Below are 20428 nucleotides of genomic sequence, written 5' to 3'. Positions count from 1 at the left end.
AACAATAACAAGGGCTATTAATAAAATTATCTATCACCTACTGAATAGATACTGAAAAGAAAAACTAAAAGTTTCCTTTTTTTGTAAAATGGTAATGACGATAAATATCTACCTCGTAGGATTGTTGTGAAGCCAAAGTGAGATGATATAAAGCCCAATATAGAGTACAGGATCGATAAATGCTGTTAGTCTGTTTGCTGTCTCTTCATTTCAAAGATGAGGAAAATTAAGACCAGAAAATATGCCATCTGTGGCTGAAGTACTAAGGTAATAGATCGAAATTATGCAGGAAATCAAGCGAGATAAAAAGAAATATTTAGTTCTGGATGACGAATACTTTCTGCTTGACCGGCCAATATGGATATCCTTTTAAAAAAGCCAGGATGCCTTCCTGTGCCAAGTGCTCAGTGTATGTTCATCAGAGACGTGTACAGGGGAGCTGTAAGGATGGTTACTAAACTTGTCAGTGTGAGCGCAGAAAGTGGGGAATTTCATCTTGAAAGAAAGAATCAAGGAAGTACGATTTTATGAGGAAAAATAATAGACTGTGTATCAGAGTCCTTTGAATAAAATCAGTTTTCCAGGTCCCAGATGTGGAGTGAGTGAGTGTGGCCAAACCAGTCAGCAAAAGTTGTACCAGCCACTCCGTGCAAAGCAACAACCAAAACCATCTGACAACGAACATAATTCCGCAGATAAAAATTACCAATGATACTTGAGTAGATGGACTGAAACTGGGTGCTGCTCTGTTGTTTTTGGGTACCACTGGCCAGCTTGATGTGAAAGTTAAGAGGCAGGAATAGATTCCCTAACTAGAGATGGTCTTCCAGAATATAGGATTCATCAGAGGAGACTTACAATACCAGTGGCTTGAAAGATAAAGGATCTAATAACATCATTTTCATTGAAAAGTTTAAGACAGATAATTTTGTTATTTTTCTTAAGTTTGGCCAAGATTCTTATAAAGGAAAGTGTACAATGTTTTTTTTTCTGCTGAGAATGGAACTGTAGGAAATAAATTTTAAGCTGCAGCATGAAAGAGTTAGAATAATAGACATAATTTTATTTGCAATATGCAGTGAAAAACACTGCAAATGATTAACAAGGCAAGCTATGCAAGCTCTTCAGAAGCGTGCAAAATAGGGTTGTTTTGTATTGGTTTCACATTATTTTTGTGGGTCTTAAGTAAAGGCGGGAGAATAGGCTAGGTAGACGCTCAAGGTTCCTTTCTATGATTTGACGATAAAAAAACTTGATCCTATGAAGATTGCTCTGGTTTCTTTTCTGTTGCAGCTACCCAAGGAATCGCTGTTGCCTTGACAACAAGAGACACTCTTAGGTTCCTCATATGCTAATAGGAAAATGGCCAATTTTCTGGTTCATAAAAGAAAACTGTTGGTTAACGTGTGCATCTCTCTCTCCTTCTCTTTCTTTCTCTCCCCTACCATTATCAGCTACCCTTCAGTGAATCATAGTGAGAGGTAGAGTTAAAGTAAGAAAGGATAGAATAGTTTGTATCTTCAGAAATCCTCACTGAAACTTAAGAAACTTACTCATAACGGAGTTTGGAGTAAGATAATGATATGGGAATAATAAGAAATTGGCTTTGAATGCAGAGAGAAGAAAAAATTTGGTAGTATAAAATTCTCAGCTCATGGTAGGGCGTGGGCAGACACGGTGACCAGATTCCAGGATGAAGGAGTCAATATAACTTCACAGATGTGTCAACATGGGATGGCATTTGTAAGACAGTTTTTCAGATAACTGCTTCCAACCATCTAGGTACATGAATACAGGCAGTTCATCCACTTTTGAATATTCTGACAAGATTTTACAAAGATTGAGCTTTACGTAGGATTTATGTGAATAAAACCACGGAATATAGCAGAAGAGCAGCAATTACTTCCACACACAATTCACCAAAGTAACAAGCAACAATTAATTCCCCCAGGGCAGGAGCCGCGGAATGATCCCTGCTTTCCCCTTCGCTACCTGAAATGTAGCCAGATGCAAGCCAAGAAACAGATTGACAGCTGATAAAAAGTGCTCTGAGTAAACTTACCCATATATTATGTGGAGAGCTATAGCTCACAGAATAACAGCCAGCCACCTCTCTGCAGTGTCCCTTAAATTAAAGCCTTAGCCATAAGAAAGCCAAGTGTCCTAGCCCAGCGGAGGGGTGCTTTTTCCGTCTGGCAGCATGGAAGTTCAAACCGAAGCCTTGTTTCTGTGCTGTGCTCATGTGGGTGGTGTGTGCGGTGTGATGACAAACACGTTTCGTTGTATCTGTACCCTGCATTTTTCTGCGCAGTGGTTCCATGGGGGGTATGTTTTTTTGTTTGCTGTTTTCACTACTCCTTTTTACTCCAAGGATCTTTTTTGGGAGCATATGATTGTTGTTAGAAAGTATTTTTCTTCTAATTATAAGAGTAATTCATGCTTATTGTAATGAACATGAAAAAAGTTCAGGAAAGAGCCCGGAAGTACATGAAAGATAGTGTTATTTTGAAGAACACACTGACAGCTAAGAAAGCCATTGCCAATATTTCTTTTCCTAACAGCGAGTGCAGCGTAGGACATGCTACCTAGACTTCCTCCCCTTTTCTTCCTGACTTCCTGTGCTGAGGCCTGGACTTCTGTGGACCCCAGAGGATTTGCTGATGTTCACAAACATACAGGGACTCGTAGGTGCTAACACATACTCTGAGGCCTTAAAGGTACTCGTAGATGTTAATATATAACACACAGGGACTTGGAGGTGTTAATATGTACTCTGATGCCTTAAAGAGTGTGGTAGTTCGGAATGTTGGAGAATATATAAGCATTTGAAAAGTTAGGCAAAAATATATTTACACTTTATAAGCTGATCTTAAAGAGGTTTTGAAGACCTTGCTTCTTGTGGCACAGCATGGCTGGCAGATCTGGGGGTCGGCTTTTCCACCCCAAAGCCCTGGTCCCTGACGTGTCCCACCCAGGGAGAAGGTCATTCTCCTGGCTGGCCCCACAAAGTCTAACCTTCTGCATCCTTTCTCTTCCCCTATTTCATAACCTGGTTTCCCCTCATCGCCCCCGTTTAGAATTATTCAGTGTACACCCGTTGTCTACAAGAAAACGTTCTTTGCGATCTTATCTCTTTCAACTTTTCCTGCCTTGTCTCCTGACATTCTCCCAAGCAAATGTTACCCCACAAAAGCCACCTGGGGCCAGCAGTGTTTTAACTACTTGTAGTTAAACGATTAATTACGCTCCACTAATTACAAGTCGTTCCTTGTACTCCTCCAGCGGAGCTCAGGACTTTCTCCATCAATGTCTTTCTATTGTTTGTTTATGGGAACCTTTGTATCCCTGTCTTAAAAGTCTCAGGTAAGAGCCTTTGCTTCCTGGGCGGCTTCTCTGCCCCTGCTGCCCTCCCCCAGGAGACACAGAAATGCTTGTCTCGATGAGTCCCGACAGCCGTGCCGTACTGTGTGCACTGGGTCTGCTCTAGCTGATTTAGCGAATGTTCTGGAAGGCAACACTCTAGTCTTTCTTGTTCACAGTACATGTCCCCATCACTGTCTACTGAGAGCGTGTCACATGTTAGGTGCTCAATGACCATTCATACAATGAACACATGAGTGTCTACTGTGTACCTAGTGCCAGGGAGCCAGTGCTGAACAAGGCGGATGCTCTCTGACTCACGTTGCTTTCAAAGTAATAGGAGACCTGGAGAAATGAAAAGGATAACACATTCGAGGAGGCAGGACTGTGCCATGACAGCAAAATACAGCGTTAGGGGAGCACGCATAGGTTAGAGAAGGCTGGCATTAACGATGTGAGAAGGGCACCCATGCAGAGGGAACAGATGAGAAGGGCTGAAGTGAGAGCGAACTAGGGGCAAAAACCCATTTAGTCGGACTAGAAACTGTAGGGTTAAGGTGAAGGTGAGAGAAAGATAAGGCTGGGGAAGAGCAGGAGCCAGTTCAGGAAGGTCTTACACGCCATGTTAGTGGGGCCAGGGAGAGCCTTGGAGATGTTTTCATGGGGAAGGGGTGATGTACTCAGATGGGAGGTTTGGAAAAATCGCTTCAGCAGAGGTATGAAGGTATTAGAGAGATCAATTATGGAGGTCAGGAGTCCAGACAGGAGGTCCCTTCTGTAGTTAGGTCTCCACTTGATGGTAAACTCAAGGAAAGGATAATTATTTATAAATGAAGAACTTTACTATGACAATGATCAGATCTCAGAGAAATAAGAATTTGAAAGTTACTTCCCTTAGGAAGTTCTATCCCTTTACGGCTCATCTAGTCATTGGGTCAGTGTTACCACCTCTAGTTAGTTTAGTTATACAAAGCAGGTGTTAGCAGCACCCCACTCTGACCTCATCTCCCAAGAGATATTTAAGTTGACTTATATTATCCACCTTGCCTATATTATACTTGATAATTGTAGTTATATATATTTTGGGTCTTTTTCATTAAGTTGTCGTTCTCTCAATTAGGATCATGCGCTTTTCTGTTTTGTATAACATACTTAGGAGTAACCAATTCTGTCCCGTCTCTTTGAGTTTGTTCAAAGATAGGTAAAAGAATTCTGTAATCCCAGCACTTTGGGAGGCTGAGGGGGGCAGATTGCCTGAGGTCTGGAGTTTGAAACCACCCTGGGCAACATGGTGAAACGCCGTCTCTACTAAAATAAAAAATTATCTGGGTGTGGGGGTGTGCGCCTGTAATCCCAGCTACTCAGGAGGCTGAGGCAGGAGAATCACTTGAGCATGGGAGGTGGAGGTTGCAGTGAGCTGAGATTGTGCCACTGCACACTATAGCTTGGGTGACAGACTGAGACTCTGTCTCAAAAAAAAAAAAAAAAAAAAAAAAAAAGAGTTAATGGATATATGAATAAAGGAAATCATAAAATAGTCATCTGAAAAGTTACTTCTGATTTTCCTGTATTTGCATTATAATTTAACCCTTAAAGGGGTATAGTTCATCGACAAAAGGGATTTTATTAAGCCTTGGGTCTGCAGATTATGAAGACCTGTATCAAGTATAGCACTGATTAGTGACCATAGCTCTCTCAGTTTTGAGTCAATGAAAAGAGTAAAAGACTTTTCAAAAAATTTGAAAGAATTTAATGAAATTACATCATAATGAACTAAATCAACATTTAATATGGTAAACTAATATAGCAATGAAAATATTCTAATCTTTAATAGTTGATGTCTACCTTATCCTTGATTTACAATGTAATGACACGTTCAAAGCATTTTGAATATGTAGGATAATAACATATTATAAATTTGCAAACTCAAAAGAGGCAAAAAAAGGATAACTTGATTCTGATTATATGTCAAATTTAGTTGTGTTTAGAGTAAATAAGAAGAAACATAAATTTGTTGTTTGTAGGTTGCTGGGTGATATGGATGATTTGTGCTGACACTTAAATATAATCCCTGCTTTTTTAAAAGCTTTCTGTTTTTTATGATTCACAAAGAAGCATTACGTTATATGACTAACCACTGATTCAACAAAAAACTTCATGTTTACAAATTTTTACATACCTAAGTTTATAAGTTGATTGACAAGCTGATTTATCCATTACAATCCTGAATTTAAACTTTTATTGCTAATTATTATCGTTATTATGATTGCTTTAAAACAATAGCAACTAGCAATGTTTAGAAGAATAAGAGGGACTGTGATTTTGCATCTAGATGTTTTTCATTGACTGACACAGAGTTCTGTGTGGAGCCAAAGATTTGTCATTTTAAAGTAAAAATGAACCAACGGAAAAAATGTTAATAGATTGTTAAGTTGATATCTGGTCCAAAATTATTTCTAGGAGGTTTTCTTCTTAAGTACATCTTTAAAACTGCACCCAAAGATTTGGCTCAGATGTTAGGAATAATGCTCTTCATTATAATAGTAGACCTTGATGAGAGTTCTGGCTCAAAAGAAAAAAGAAAAAAAAGAAAAAAAAAGAGATAGAAAAAGACATTGTGGTACTTTACATATACAGACATGTAGCACCATCTACTGGATCAGAGTAAATGAATAAAATCAGTAAAGTGTGTTTGTCCACTAGTAAAGGTGTGGAACTCTGAATATCACAGCCTCTTAAAGTATTGGTTTAGCCATCCTTTTGATTTTTAGGACTATTTTACCTATACGTGAGAATACTTTCATATAAAAAGCTTTCTTTTCTTCTTTGTCCTGGGTTGTAGGAAATGGTCAAAGAAAATTCTTAGATTTTATTTAAAGTCACTCATCTACAGAAATTAATTAGACACACATACGCATACACACACACACGCATACACACCTGTACCCAAGTTCATTGTATAATACACATACACATCCTTAAAAATATTATGTAAATTACATAATATTATTTTACAAGGCAGTGGTTGTTACAGGCAAAACAAAATTTTGAATGTGTATCTCCCAGAAAAGGATATTGAAAGTCTGTAATCAGGGAGGTCTTTACTGTACCTCTGCATTAGAAAATGTTGTTTTAAAAAAATGTAGTTGTGTCTTTTATTAGGAGAAAAAAAATCCATATCCATTCATTAATTCAGTGAGTAGTAATGAAGAGATTACTATGTGCCAGGAACAATGATGAAAACACTGAAAAAAGTAACAATGATTTCAGAAATATTGCATGATATTTGGCTGTGAGGTAGCCTTGTGAAGTGTGCATATTTAAAAATTTTTATAGATACTGGTCAAGACAATCATCGATAAAAAACCATTTTGTGTAGATGAGGAAATTGTGAAACAGGACAATTAGAGGACCCCTCTGACATTTTCCCGATGAGACTTATTTCATTATCCAAGTCATTATCTCCTTCATTACCCATTGTGATAAAATGCGTTTCCTCAGGAGGTAGTGAGTACCTAATCAGTGGAAGCATAAAAGCACCACGTGTTGCTGAAGTACATTTTGTAGTTGGGGCAATCTTGGAGGTTTCTTCTAATTCTGGGGTTATAGAAATGCTCTGAATCTGGTCATGTGCAACTATGTTAATAATTAATTACATAAAAGAAGATCTGAACAAATGGAGATATTTAAATACTTCTGGGTAGGAAGACAATATGATAAAAGTTTCAGTTCTTAAATTATTATGTATATTCAAGAAAATTTCAGTGAAAATACCTAGGGTCCTTTAAAAAAAAACTTGACTGCTTGATTCCAAAGTTCATTTGGAAGTGAAAGTGTTTGATACTACACAGAATAGTTGTGATGGTGGTGATAGTTCATTTTGCCCTACCATACTAAAAAGCCATGCTACTCAAAACAGTGTGGCACTTTTATAAAGATAAGTAAATCAATGAAACACCAGACATTTGGAAGCATACCTTTGCATATATGAGAATTTAATATAAAAGTATGCATTTCCAACCAAAGGAGAGAAACTATTTAATAAGTGCTGTATTGCTATTTGTTTTGAAAAAAGAGTTACGAATCTGCTTCTTCTCTCACACAAACATACATTTCATGTGCATTACAAATTTTGCTGTAGAATATGTAATTATAAAAGTACTAGGACAAATTATTGGAGACTTTTAAAAAATCTTCTGGGAAAAGCCTTCCTCAGTGTAGCATAAAACATAAAAATCACCAAAGACAAGACGGACAGGTATAACTACATACAAATGTAAAACTCTTGTCATTCCCTTGTCATATCTGTTCTCTCTATGGATTTTTATTGAGTGCTATTATGTTCCAGGCATTACTCTAGATTCTGAATATAGTGTGAACAAAATGCATATGCTTCTTGCCACTAAGCTTAAGCAAAACATTTGTTTAAATGCATATGTTTCCTGTTGTCATGGATCTTGTAATCTAGTAGAAAAGATAGAAAATAAGCAAATAAAAACATAATTACTAATTGTGGTAAGTTGTTTGAAGGTAATTACTAAATGTGAAATGTTGCCATGAGAGAAAATAACTGGGAAAAACTGTATTAAATAAAATGGGCAGGGAAGCCCTCTCTGATTTTATATACAAAGTGAAGAATATGAGGTCCTGAAAATAATATAGAACTAGCCATTAGGGAAGGAGAATGTTCTGGAAAGAGAGACCAGCATATGTGAAGACACTCCTTTTTTTTTTTTTTAAACAATGTCTCACTCTGTTGCCCAGGTTGGAGTGCAGTGGCCTGATCTTGGCTCACTGCAACCTCTGCCTCCTGGACTCAAGTGATCCTCCCACTTGAACCTCCTGAGTAGCTGGAACTACAGGCACATGCCAGCATACCTGGCTAATTGTTGTATTTTTAGTAGAGGTGGGGTTTTGCCATGTTGCCCAGGGTGGTCTTGAACTCCTGGCTTCAAGTGATTTACCCACCCTGGCCTTCCAAAGTGCCGGGATTACAGCCCTGAACGACCATGCCCAATCAGTTTTTGAGGCTCTGGAAAAACAATTTTGAAAAGTCAGTGTGGCTGAAACATAGTGAAGGGAAAGATGACAAGAGGTGGGATGAGAACATAGGCAACGGTCAGATCACATAGGGCTTTGTAGATCAGTTAAGGAGGTTGGATTTAATTCTAACTAAACTGGGAGTCCATTGAAGAGTTTTAACCTGGGAGAAATTTGAGTTAACAAAAGATAACCCTTAAAATGGCACAATTACTTTGGATCAAGATCTGGTGTGTTTCTATAAAACGAATCATACATCTGTCTCTTTTAGAACAATTTTATTTAAGAAACAGGGTCTTGTTATGTTGCCCAGCTGGTCTCAAGCTCTTGAGCTGAAGCAATCCTCCTGCATCAGCCTCCTGAGTAGCTAGGATTATAGGTGTGTGCTACCATGCTGGCCAAACACCTCTTATAATCAACATTTGCACTTCTTGGAATTTATTCAAGAGAAATAATAGCATATGTTCAAGTAAACAGCTATGCTGCAGGTACAGGTTAATAATTCTGAAACTACTTTAAATGTATATGGGGGCTGAAAAAATGAGTAAATGAATAATGGATGGTAGGAGCAAGATTTCTCACGACCAGCAGGAAAGTTTTAAATAAGTAAGAAGGGAAGGCTAGTACAAGCTCTGTGGTACTGGGTGAGAGTCAGAGAGAGCAATATGTGCTGATGTTTAGCTTATGAATACAGAGGCAAAACAATGATAGAGATGTATGAACACATGGGTTAATAATGTACATACATATATTATTTAGCTCTGACTCTGAGAGGAGCTGGATGCAATGACACCCCACCAAAACAAACGTACACACCCACCAAAACAAGCAGATCCCAGACCTTGGTTTCTCACCTTTCTGCCATAAAAGGAACCAGGACTCCTTGGAGAAATGGCTGATTATCAAACTGGGTTAGGAAAAATACAAGATGAACCTGAAAAGTCATGCGGTACCAGAAAGTAAGGAGGTGTTCAAAAACCAAACCAAATGAAAACAAAAGGATGAAGGCACATCAGAGATACACACGGGGCCATGGCCAAGGCTGGAACAAGGTGAGCAACAAAATAAATAACATGGTTTGGATTATAACCCAAAACACAAAATGCACACTTGTCCATAGTGACATAAAAATGACTGAACAAATAAATAAATGGAGAAGAAATAGTCTTACAGAAAAATTTTAAATAATATATGTAGATACTATTCTCTTCGGAGATAGAGCTTGACCTCCCTTCTTGGAGACCAGGCTGAAATTAGTGAATTGCTTCCAAAGAATTGAGTATGGATGGGGGAAAATAGTGGCTTTCCAGTGGAGAGACCTGGCAAACATCACCTTAACAGAATGACAGCTGGTAACGTCACAAATGATGTCATGGAGGCATCATATGCGTCTGACATCATGGGATGAGAAGGACACTTCATCTCTGTGGTTTTGTTTCGGAAAACCAGTAACTCCAGCCGAAGCATGTGACAGCCATCAGACACAATCAAACTGAGGGATATTTTACCCCATATCGGGCCAGTCAGTACTCCTGATACCGTCAATGTTATGAAAAACGAGAAAAAATGGAGAGCTTACCACAGACACTAAGGAGACATAACAATAAAATACAATGTGATGTGCTGGATTGGATTCTGGAGCAGAAGACAAACATGGAAGAACTAGAAAATCTGGAGTGCAGGGTATGAGCACAGCTGGCTTCTTCATTCTGACAAACGTACCATGGTAATGTGAAATAATAACATTGGGGAGACTAAAACTGGGTGAGGGGTATCTGGAAACTCTCTTTACTATCTTTATAAATTTTATGTAAATCAAAAACTAGTCTAAAATAAAAAGCACAAGGATATTTATAATAGCTTTATTCATAATTGCCCAAACCTGGAAACAATCCATCAATCAAAAGAAACAATCTATTGCTGTGTGCCACAATTATGGGTAAATATCAAAAACATTAGAGTGAAAAAAAGCTCTCTATTTCAAAAAGTACAAACTGTCCTTGTATGAGTCTGGGTCCAGTGAGGAGAAAGAAACCACATAGTAACTTAATGGAGAAAGTTTAATATAAAAATTGTTAATTAGTACAGAGGATGAGTCACAATGGTTGGCTGTTAAGATGTAAAGAACTCCAAAGAATATAAAAATAGAAGCAATAAGGAACAGCAACTATCCCTGAGCTGAAATGCAGTACCCAAGGAAGAGACCCCTCCTCCGCCACTGCAGGGGTCAGTGAATGGCAGAGTTGTTTTGGTGCAGTGGAGCTGGCTGAAAACCTATTCTTTATGATGGCAGGGGCATCTGTTAATTGAGAGATGTCTCACCAGAGGCACTCTGCTACAGAACAGCCCAAGTGAAGAGTTCAGAGTGGGGTGGGTGCGAAGGAAGGCTGCTGGATGCTGCTGCCTGCTGTGCACTGCAGGAGCCAGGAATTGGAAAAGCCACCAACACTGCAGGAGCCTAATGCTGGAGAAAATGCCTGTGATGCAGGGCTGGCTGCAGGGGAAGCTGTGTGTGTGCAACACAGGAGCTGGGGGCTGGGGAAGCTGTGTGTGCAACACGGGAGCCGGTGGCTGGGGAAGTGTGTGTGTGCAACACGGGAGCCTGCCCGGTGAGCTCGTAGAAACCAGAAAGAAAAACAAAGCAAAGCAAAAACAAAATCTGTTTTCCTTCTACAGCATCTCTCCTATGCCCTCTGTTGATAAAGCCTCATTTTATGCCTACTGCCAAAAGACAACTCTTTAAGGAGCCCATACTGTTTTAACAGAACAGGCAAAAGGGGTGGATTTGGAGCTGAGAGGCAATAAATTATTAACTGGCACAATATGGTACCTTTCTGTTTATTTGGAATTTTAAAAGAAAGAAAACTTATAATAGGAAAAAAACCTGGAAAAGTAGTTGCCTCTGGGGATTTGGGGAGGTGAGAGCAGGGACTGGTTGGAAAGAGGCAAGATAGAATGTTTTGTGGTAGTGGTAATATTCTGTATCTTGAGAGCAGTTTAACCAAGTCATGCATTTGCCAAAATGCAAGATTTGTGTATTTCTTTGTATGTAAACTTCACTGTAGAGGAAAAATGTAAACAAAAGTAAACATATGCATGGTATTTAGGAAGGAAGTTGTGATTCTTACAGTTTACTTTGAAATGCATGAAGAAATAATATGGATTGATGGATGAATAGAGAGATAAATATATGATAACACAAGAATAGGCAAATATTAATGGCAGTATCTAGGTACCAACCAGATTTAGAGGACATTGGTGTTCATGGTAAAATTATTTCAGCCTTTTTTTGTGTTGGAACATTTTGGAATTTGATGCCAGAAAGAAAATTATTACCTTAGTTGCTGAGGGGAGGATGGATTTTAGGAGAACAAGAGCAGAGATGGGCAGATTGGTGGGGAGACAATTTTGGTAATGCCACGATGGGGGCTGAAAGCCTAAATCAAGAGTAGCGGCAGTGGAGATGGAGAGCAGGAGGGTCAGTACAGCTTTGGGGCAGAAAGTGATATGTAATGGTGATGTACTGAAGATGGGCGGGGAGGAAAAGTAATCACAGTCAGGCTTTGATTTTATACAGTTCAGTAGATGGTAATGTCTTTTGCTGTGTAGAGAAGATAGAGACATAGCTTTGAAATATGTGCAGTTGAAATCAAGAATTATATCTTACACCTGTGAATCAGGTTTAAGATATCTGTGAGACATCTTGAGGGAATTGTCTAGTAAGCAGTTGGATGTGTGTTTGGAGAACAGAAGAGAGATCTGGGCTAGAGAAATGTTAAGAATAAAATTAAGGAAATACCAGCTGTTTTGGACTGAGTTGTGCCCCTCCCCTGCCCAAATTCATATGTTGAAGCCACTCCCAATTTAAGTGTATTTGGAAACAGGGCTTTCACCGAGAGAACTAACCTTAAATGAGGTCATAAGTGTGGGGCCCTAATCCAGTAGGATTGGTGGCATCCTTATAAGAAGAGAAAGAAACACCAGCAATGCATGTGCACGGAGAAAAGACCCTATGAGGACACGGTGAGAAGGCGGCCATCTGCAAGCCAAGGAAGAAGGCCTCTCCAGAAATCATCCCTTGCTCTTGAATTTCTAGCTTCCAGGACTGTGAGAAAGTAAATTTCTGTTGTTTAAGCCATCTAATATATGATATTTTGTTACGGCAGTCCTAGCAAACTATACACCTGCCATGGCATTTAGAGACCTGACAATGATGTCATCACCTAGGAGGCAAGGGTAAGAAGAGAAGAGTGGAGGGAGCCACTTTGGGTCTTAAGGAATACCAACGTGGAGCGGCCAGACAGGCCAAGATAAAGCAGCAAAGGAGACTGATGAGGTTAATGGGAAAATGACAGAAAAAAGTCATAAAAGCCAAGAGAGGAAAGTGTTTTAACAGGGAAGGGACAGTTGAGTTTAATGCTGCTGCTAGATTGGGTGAGTTGATGATGAAAGAGTCCACTGAATTGGAAGCATGCTGATGACAAGGGTGGTTTCTGAGGCGTGTAGGCAAAATACACTAAAAACAGAGTTAAACAGAAAGCCTCCAAAAACAGACTGGGAGAAAAATATGATTTACACACACACACACACACACACACACACACACACACACACACAGAGAGAGAGAGAGAGAGAGAGAGAGAGAGAGAGAGAGAGAGAAGATACTATCTATAACACAAAGCACTGCTATAATTCAATAAGATCACTGAATAGGGAAAAACTAGAGAAAGAATATGACAAAGAAATTCTTAGAAGAAAGGTGATGCTCAGTCTCATTCATTAGGGAAATGTCCATTAACTATGAGATACTGTATTTTGTTCTTTACATTGTAAAATATTTAATATTTCATAATATTGAGATACACAAAGATACTCTCATATTTTTAGAGAATATGTAAAGCCTTTTAAAATAATAATTTGGTGTTACCTATCAAAATAAAATTGCTTATATCTGTTTTCCATTAATTTTACTTCTAAGAATTTTTTCTTCAGAGACCTTTACATAGATATTCAAGATATCTTATTTCGCCAAATCTAACCTCATTGTTTAAAAGATGCATCCCAATTTCGGAGATATTAAAATGTGAAAATAAGCAAAACCAGAATTGATGCAATGCAGTATTATCAAGATGTGCATTGCAGCATTGTTTAAAAAGTTACAACTGATAATACTGAATTTTAAGCTTTTATAAAGACTAAGGTAGATCTAAACGTACTGAAATGGAAACGGCCACTTTGTTAAGTGAAATGAATGAATTTGCAGACATTTACAATATGATGATATTTCTGTAGGACAAATTGGTATATGTAAAATTTACAGCTTCCTTTAAAAATTCTGGTTGGGTAAATACTAAACAGTGATACTCTTACAAATAGGATTGGCATGGAGGTGAAATGTATCTTTTTATTTTATTTCATACATAGAAGTATTTTTTTCTATTTTTTTAAACAAAGATAACATTATTTTTGCAGAACAAAAAATCTTTATATTTTAGCCTGACCAACCTGATTTGGTTAAGTTAAGGGAATAGGATAGTAAAAGGGTAACAACTTCTTTAGCATTTTGGAATTAAATTGAGTATTTCAGCAACAAAGCTTACAAAAAACTATGGGTTTTGTTTCCAAAGCTAGATCTGGATGAATGCAAATAGAGTTATGATCCAGAACTTGTAGAACTAGAGTGAGAACTAGGTGATATGAGGTGCTGTGATGATGAGGTAGAGAAGGAGGGCAGAACTGTAGAATTTGGAGAAAGCATGGGCATTGTATCCAGAAATAAATATCATAGAATTATTATCCTCGACTTCCGGAAATGGAACCTTTGAGAAATGGGACATGGGACTCTCAGGCTTCAGCTGTGAGACTTCTTATGCTCATGTGGTGTAAGAGCATGTAACTTACCTATGTGATTGTTTCTGCAGGACATATTCCTAGAAGTAAAATTAATGGAAAGATGAAAAAGACTCCACAGTCATGCATTTGGCAGCTACAGCTGACACTGAGAGGGGTGCTTCAAGTCATAGGCACAGGTCAAGGCAGCTGCCTCAGTATTCATACTAAAAACTGGGATGTTAAGTTAGGTAATTTTAAGATACATGGGCAGTAATACCAATTATTTTATTTCATTTTTATTTTTGGCTTTATTAAAATTTAATTAAATGTGACTGGTTTCCTTAGCTCTTGGGAAGGTACTTTCATAGGTGAATAGTGGTTCAAATTGATATTTCTGTGAGGGATGATTGCTGGGAGTCCTGTCCTGACATCTTCCTCCTCACCTTTGACCAACACCAATACTTTCAGAAAGCAGCACTGAAATTCAGAAATGCCAATTATAAATAAACTATATGCCATCTTAACATAAGCTGAATACTAACATTTTCATTACTTGGAATGACTATTATAAAATAAGTAATGATCATTTATAAATAATTAAATATCTTTATATCTAAAATTCCAGTATTCCATGCAGATCAAAATTTCTTCTACAAGTTGAGCCTTTCTCCCCAGCCTTTAGACATTGTAGACGGGGGAGTATGTCTTGCTAATTCTAGTCTTTAAAGGCAGTATTTCTAAGTCCACAACATGTAGGCACAAAGAGACAAAGCTCCTACGCGAGGATTTCAGAACTATAGTAACAAACAAATCGACTGTAAAGAGACATTTTTAGGACAGTCGAAGTGTGAATCTGAAATGGTTATTAGATGATATTGAAGAATTGTTGATTTTCTTATGTGTGATAATAATATTGTGTTTATGTTGGATAACATTAACCACTCTTCTACCAATATATGCTTAAGTATTTAGGGATGTCATGTCATGACGTCTACCGTTATCTTTTACTTCAGCAAAAGATACAGAAGATGCTAATATGGCAAAATATGAATGCTGTATCAAGGTGATGCGTATATAGCAGTTCTTTATACTCTGCTTTCTATTCTCATACATTTAAAATATTTATAATAAAAATTTAACAAAGTCTAGGTAAAATAAAATTCGAAAGGGCATGATTATTGGATACGTAAAATTAATTCATGCACAGCATCTCTTCTTTAATCACTTTGCCTCAAGGAGCCTTGGCTGAACTTCTGGAGCGGTGGCCCGGGAGCCCTGCGCCGGGCGGCTGGCGATCCGAACGTGCGCTGAGTTCTCCTCGCAGACGCCTCTTCACCTGCTTCGACACCAGCACACTCGACGGGAGAAGAAACGCGGTGCTTGATGTCCGCCGGGTCCCGTCGTCCCCAGGCAACAGGGGACGCGCGGCTCAGTTCCAGCCAGGTGCCCCGGGTCCTCGGTCCAGCTTCGGGGGAGATCCGAGAGCCACCTTTTCGTGCAGAGACGCTGCCGCCTGGCAACCCCCGGGAACCCCGGGAGGGAGAAGTTGCCGCTCGTCCCTCAGCGCTCAAGGAAATTAACAAAAATGTTCTTTGGGCTTGAGCCCGGGCGGCTGGGAGTTCTCAACCGGAAGTCCCGCCTTCGGGCCGGAGCGCTTCCTGTTTGGTAACTAAGGACGCGAGACGGTTGCTAGGGCTCCCGTGGCAATTACCGCCGCGCTGTGCAGGTGCCTGGGCTCGACGCGGGTGCTGTTCACCCGCTGTCCGGGAAGGCGAGTCTCTGCTCTGTTCCTCTTCTATCCGTTCGCAGTCATGAGTAGCGAATTCCTGGCTGAGCTGCGTTGGGAGGATGGCTTCGCCATCCCAGTGGCGAACGAGGAGAACAAGGTGCTGGAAGATCAGGTGAGGTCAAGGGAAGAAGGCAGGAGGAAGTGGAGAAAGCCTGCTGGAGGCGTTTTCTGCTTGGCAGTACTCCCCCAGCCCTCTCTTTTCTCTCCTTTCCGAGCCCTGTGCTTCCTCTGTCTAACGCTCCCTCGCACCATCGCCCTCCTCCCTTACCCTGCCTGCCTGTTTCAGTCATTGTTAAGCATTTAAAAGTTTTATTAAAACCATAATTGACATTTAGGGTTATAAAGTTCGAAACTCCCTTCCCCAGGCCCACTCCTCTTACTCATTTCTTTACTCCTGGCGGGAGAGGAAAGGCTGGGTCCGGCATCCGCTTTTTCCTTGCTCAAAATTAAGCGGTCCTTGGAAAAGAACTTCTGAGGTTTGCGTAGCAACAGTTATTTGCACACGTTTATAAATAAAACGCCAGAAGGTTGATATTCCTTTGTGAGTTTCTGTCTATAATGTTTAAAGCTGAAAGTGACTTGAGGTGTTTTCAAGAGGAACATTCCAGTAAGAATGTGAAGCGTGCAGTTTACAGTTTTTTGGAGAGAAGATTGAGTTGTCACAGATTGACATAAGATATTTTTAAGTTGTAAGGACGAACTTGTATCAACTACAATTCATAGCAGTTGTTAAAAATTAATTGCAGGCCAGGTGCAACGGCTTACACCTGTAAGCCCCGCGCTTTGGGAGGCTGAGGCAGAGGATCCCTTAAAGCCAGGAGTAAACCAGCCTGAACAAAAATGTGAGATCCCCCGCAAAGCCCTCCCCTCCCGCATCTCTAGGGAAAAAAATAAAAATAAAAAATTGCAGCAGCTCAGCAAATTTTGAAAAACCTTGGTGGTGATCTGTTGTGTAGAAGGTCCAAGAATAGCAGATGATGCTTAGGCAACTTTACAAAACAGAAAAGAAAATTTTCTCAGCTCTGAAAATGGAAAATGAAAATCCCGTGACTGTACCTTTTGAAAAGAATGGAAATACTTTTTTTAAAACATTCTGATCTATTTACTCATGTGTAATTTAGAAGACTGCATTTTTTCCCCAAAGAAGGGCAGTATTAAGAAATGTAAGTGATCTAGCACCGAGTACTGAGGAATTAATACTAAGTATCCAGGCCTGGGTTCAGATCCTGCTTGCCAACCCTAATCCTGCTTCTTTTTCTGTAAAGTGGAGATAGAGATAAACTACTTCGCAGGTTCTGGGGAAATAATATGGGTTAAAGTTCCATCCAGATTTTAGTTTTTAGTATTATTGCCATCATATGTGTCTTGCAGGATTTTATATACATATTACTTATAGTGGCATTGTCAGCGAATTTTTTGTTCGTTTGTTTGAGATAGAGTCTTACTCTGTCATCATCCAGGATGAGGTGCAGTGGTGTGATCTCGGCTCACTGCAACCTCCACCTTCTGGGTTCAAGCGATTCTCCTGTCTCAGACTCCTGAGTAGCTAGGATTACAGGCATGAGCCAACATGCCTGGCTAATTTTTGTGTTATTAGTAGAGATGGGTTTTCACCATGCTGGCCAGGCTGCTCTTGAACTCCTGACCTCAAGTGATCTGCCCTTCTTGGCCTCCCAAAGTGCTGGGATTAAAGGTGTGAGCCACCACAGCTGGCCTATGAGCAGTAATGTTTCTAGAGGAATTCCTTTTTTTCTGAGCAGCTGGAATCAACAGTGGGTTTAAAGTGTTCAGTAAACCATGTTGTAGACAGATGTTTCATCCGGGTGTTTTTGTTCTATTTAATAGACCACGGGCAGAGCAGATTTAGCATCATTCTGAAGGGCCACAGGATTTTCAGAATAGTAAATGGCATAGGCTTTAACTTAAAGTCACTGGCTGCATTCGCCCCTAATAAAGAGTCAGTCTGTCCTTTGAAGCTATGAAGCCAGGCATCGGCTTCTCCTAGTGAGCTATAAAAGTCATAGATGGCATCTTCTTTTACTCTATGGCTGTTTCATCTACGTTGAGAATCTGTTGTTTGGTGTAGCCAGCTTTATCCGTGATCTTAGCTAGACCTTCTAGAACTTGCTACCTCACTTTGTACTTCTGTGTTATGGAGATGGTTTCTTTCCTTAAACATCATGAACCCACCTCTGCTAGTTTTAAACTTTTTTTCTGCAGCTTCCTCACCTTTCTGAAAGTTAAGGGCCTTTCCCTGGATTAGGCTTTGGCTTACGGGAATGTTGTGGGTGATTTAATCTTTTATCTGGACCACTAAATCTTCTAACAGGACCACTAAGGCTCCAAAATTGGGGCTTAGCCCTGGAGGGTTCTTGGCTTCACCCAGGAAAGAATTTAAGTGTGAGCCAGTGGTGTTAGACAGCAACTTTCATTGAAGTGGCAGTGTGCAGCAGCAGCAGCAGCAGCAGCAGCAGCAGCAGCAGAGGTACTGCTCCTTGTGGAGCAGGGATACTTGAAATAGTGTGCCCAGAGCAGCAGCTCAGAGGCAGTTCTGTAGTTATATTTATACCCACTTTTAATTTATACGTACACTTAGGGTCATTGGGTTGTTGCCATGGATAGGAGTGATAACTTCCATTTATTTATTTATTTATTTTTTGAAACAGAGTCCTGCTCTGTCACCCAGACTTGGCTCACTGCAACTTTTGCCTCCCAGGCTCAAGCCTGTGCCTCAGCACTCCAAGTAGTTGGGAATTACAGGTGCATGCCATCACACCCAGCTAATTTTAGTATTTTTAGTAGACTTGGGTTTTGCTGTGTGGGCCAGGCTGATCTCAAACTCCTGGCCTTAAGTGATCTGTCAGTCTTGGCCTCCCAATGTGTTGGGATTATAGGTGTGAGCCACCACACTGGGTTCAAAGGGGTGATCATTCTGGGTGTTGCCATGGCAGTGGTAAACTGACATGGCATGCTGGTGAGCATGTCTTATGGAAAGCTGCTTCCCCTCCATCCCTGCTTTAGCTGGTCCTCAATTTGTTTTGGTGTCTGAGAAACAAACCCACCTCCTATCTCACTTTCTCCTTATCAGCAGTAAGGCTATTTTTCTTTCTTATCCTTTGTGTGTTCAAGGAAGTAGTACTTTTTATTTCTTTCCAGATATTAAATAAGGAGAAAAAAGTAAAGGAAGTAAAAAAACAGAATAAAGGCACTGTGGTACTTTACATATACAGACATGTGGCACCATCTACTGGATCAGAGTAAATGAATAAAATTAGTGAAGTGTGGTTTTCCACTAGTAAGCATGTGGCCCTCTGAATATCAAAGTTTCTTAAAGTATTGGTTTAGCTAATTCTTTTGATTTTTAGGACTATTTTACTTATAGGTGAGAATACTTTGATATAAAGACCGCTCTTTTCTTCTTTGCCTTGGGTTCTAGGAAATGGTCATGGAAAATTGTTAGCTTTTATTTAATGTCACTCATCTTCAGGAATTATACACATATGCGCCCTCCTGCACATTCCACTGTACCCAACTTAATTATATGATAATTCTTGTGTATATCCTTAAAGATATTAAGTAAATTGCATAATTTTTTTTTACAAGGCAGTGTTTGTCATGGTCAAAAACAAATTGTGAATGTGTATTTCCCAGAAAAGAATATTGAAAGTCTATAATTAGAGAGGTCTTTACTGTTTTCCTGTGCATTCAAAAATTTTTTAATGTAGTTATGTCCCCTTGTTATGAGGATAAATAAATCTGCAAGAATGATCCATTCATTAATTCATTAATTCAGTGAGTATTAAGAGGTTACTATGTGCCAGGAACAATGATGAAAACACTGAAAAAAGTAACAATGATTTCAGAAATATTGCATGATATTTGGCTGTGAAGTCAGTGTTCCTTAATTACATCCATCTCTTTCCTTAACAGTGCTCAACAGAACAGCCAACACAGTCTTGTGAAATGTACTTGTTTAAAAATTTTTATAGATACTGGTCAAGACAATCATCAATAAAAAACCATTTTGTGTAGATGAGGAAATCGTGAAACAGGACAATTAGAGGACTCCTCTAACATTTTCCCTATGAGACTTATTTCATTATCCAAGTCATTATCTCCTTCATTACCCATTGTGATTAAATGCGTTTCCTCAGGAGGTAGTAAGTCCTAATCAGTGGAAGCGTAAAAGCACCGCGTGTTGCTGATGTACATTTTGTAGTTGGGGCAATCTTGGCGGTTTCTTCTAATTCTGGGGTTATAGAAATGCTCTGAATCTGGTCATGTGCAATGATATTAAGAATTAATTATATAAAAGATCTGAACAAATGGAGACATTTAGTTATTTCTGGGTAGGGAGATAATTCAGTTTTTAAATTATTCTGTATATTCAAGAAAATTCCAATAAAA

General features: G+C 39.3%; 1 protein-coding gene across 1 annotated transcript in view; it reads left to right on the top strand.

The window, feature by feature from the left end:
• The first annotated feature begins 15808 nt into the window (after positions 1-15808).
• Positions 15809-20428, top strand: part of CCDC39 (coiled-coil domain 39 molecular ruler complex subunit) — a 64461-nt gene continuing 59841 nt past the window's right edge. Inside the window, exon 1 of the mRNA XM_003926927.4 lies at positions 15809-16133. Within this exon, the coding sequence (XP_003926976.1) occupies positions 16044-16133 (90 nt within the window). The 5' untranslated portion in view covers positions 15809-16043. The remainder of the gene's footprint in view (positions 16134-20428) is intronic.

The sequence above is a fragment of the Saimiri boliviensis genome, chromosome 8 (assembly GCF_048565385.1).
Source record: "Saimiri boliviensis isolate mSaiBol1 chromosome 8, mSaiBol1.pri, whole genome shotgun sequence".
Taxonomy (NCBI): Eukaryota; Metazoa; Chordata; class Mammalia; order Primates; family Cebidae; genus Saimiri; species Saimiri boliviensis.
The sequence above is the reverse complement of the archived record's forward strand: the minus strand, read 5'-3'. Positions and strand labels throughout refer to the sequence as shown.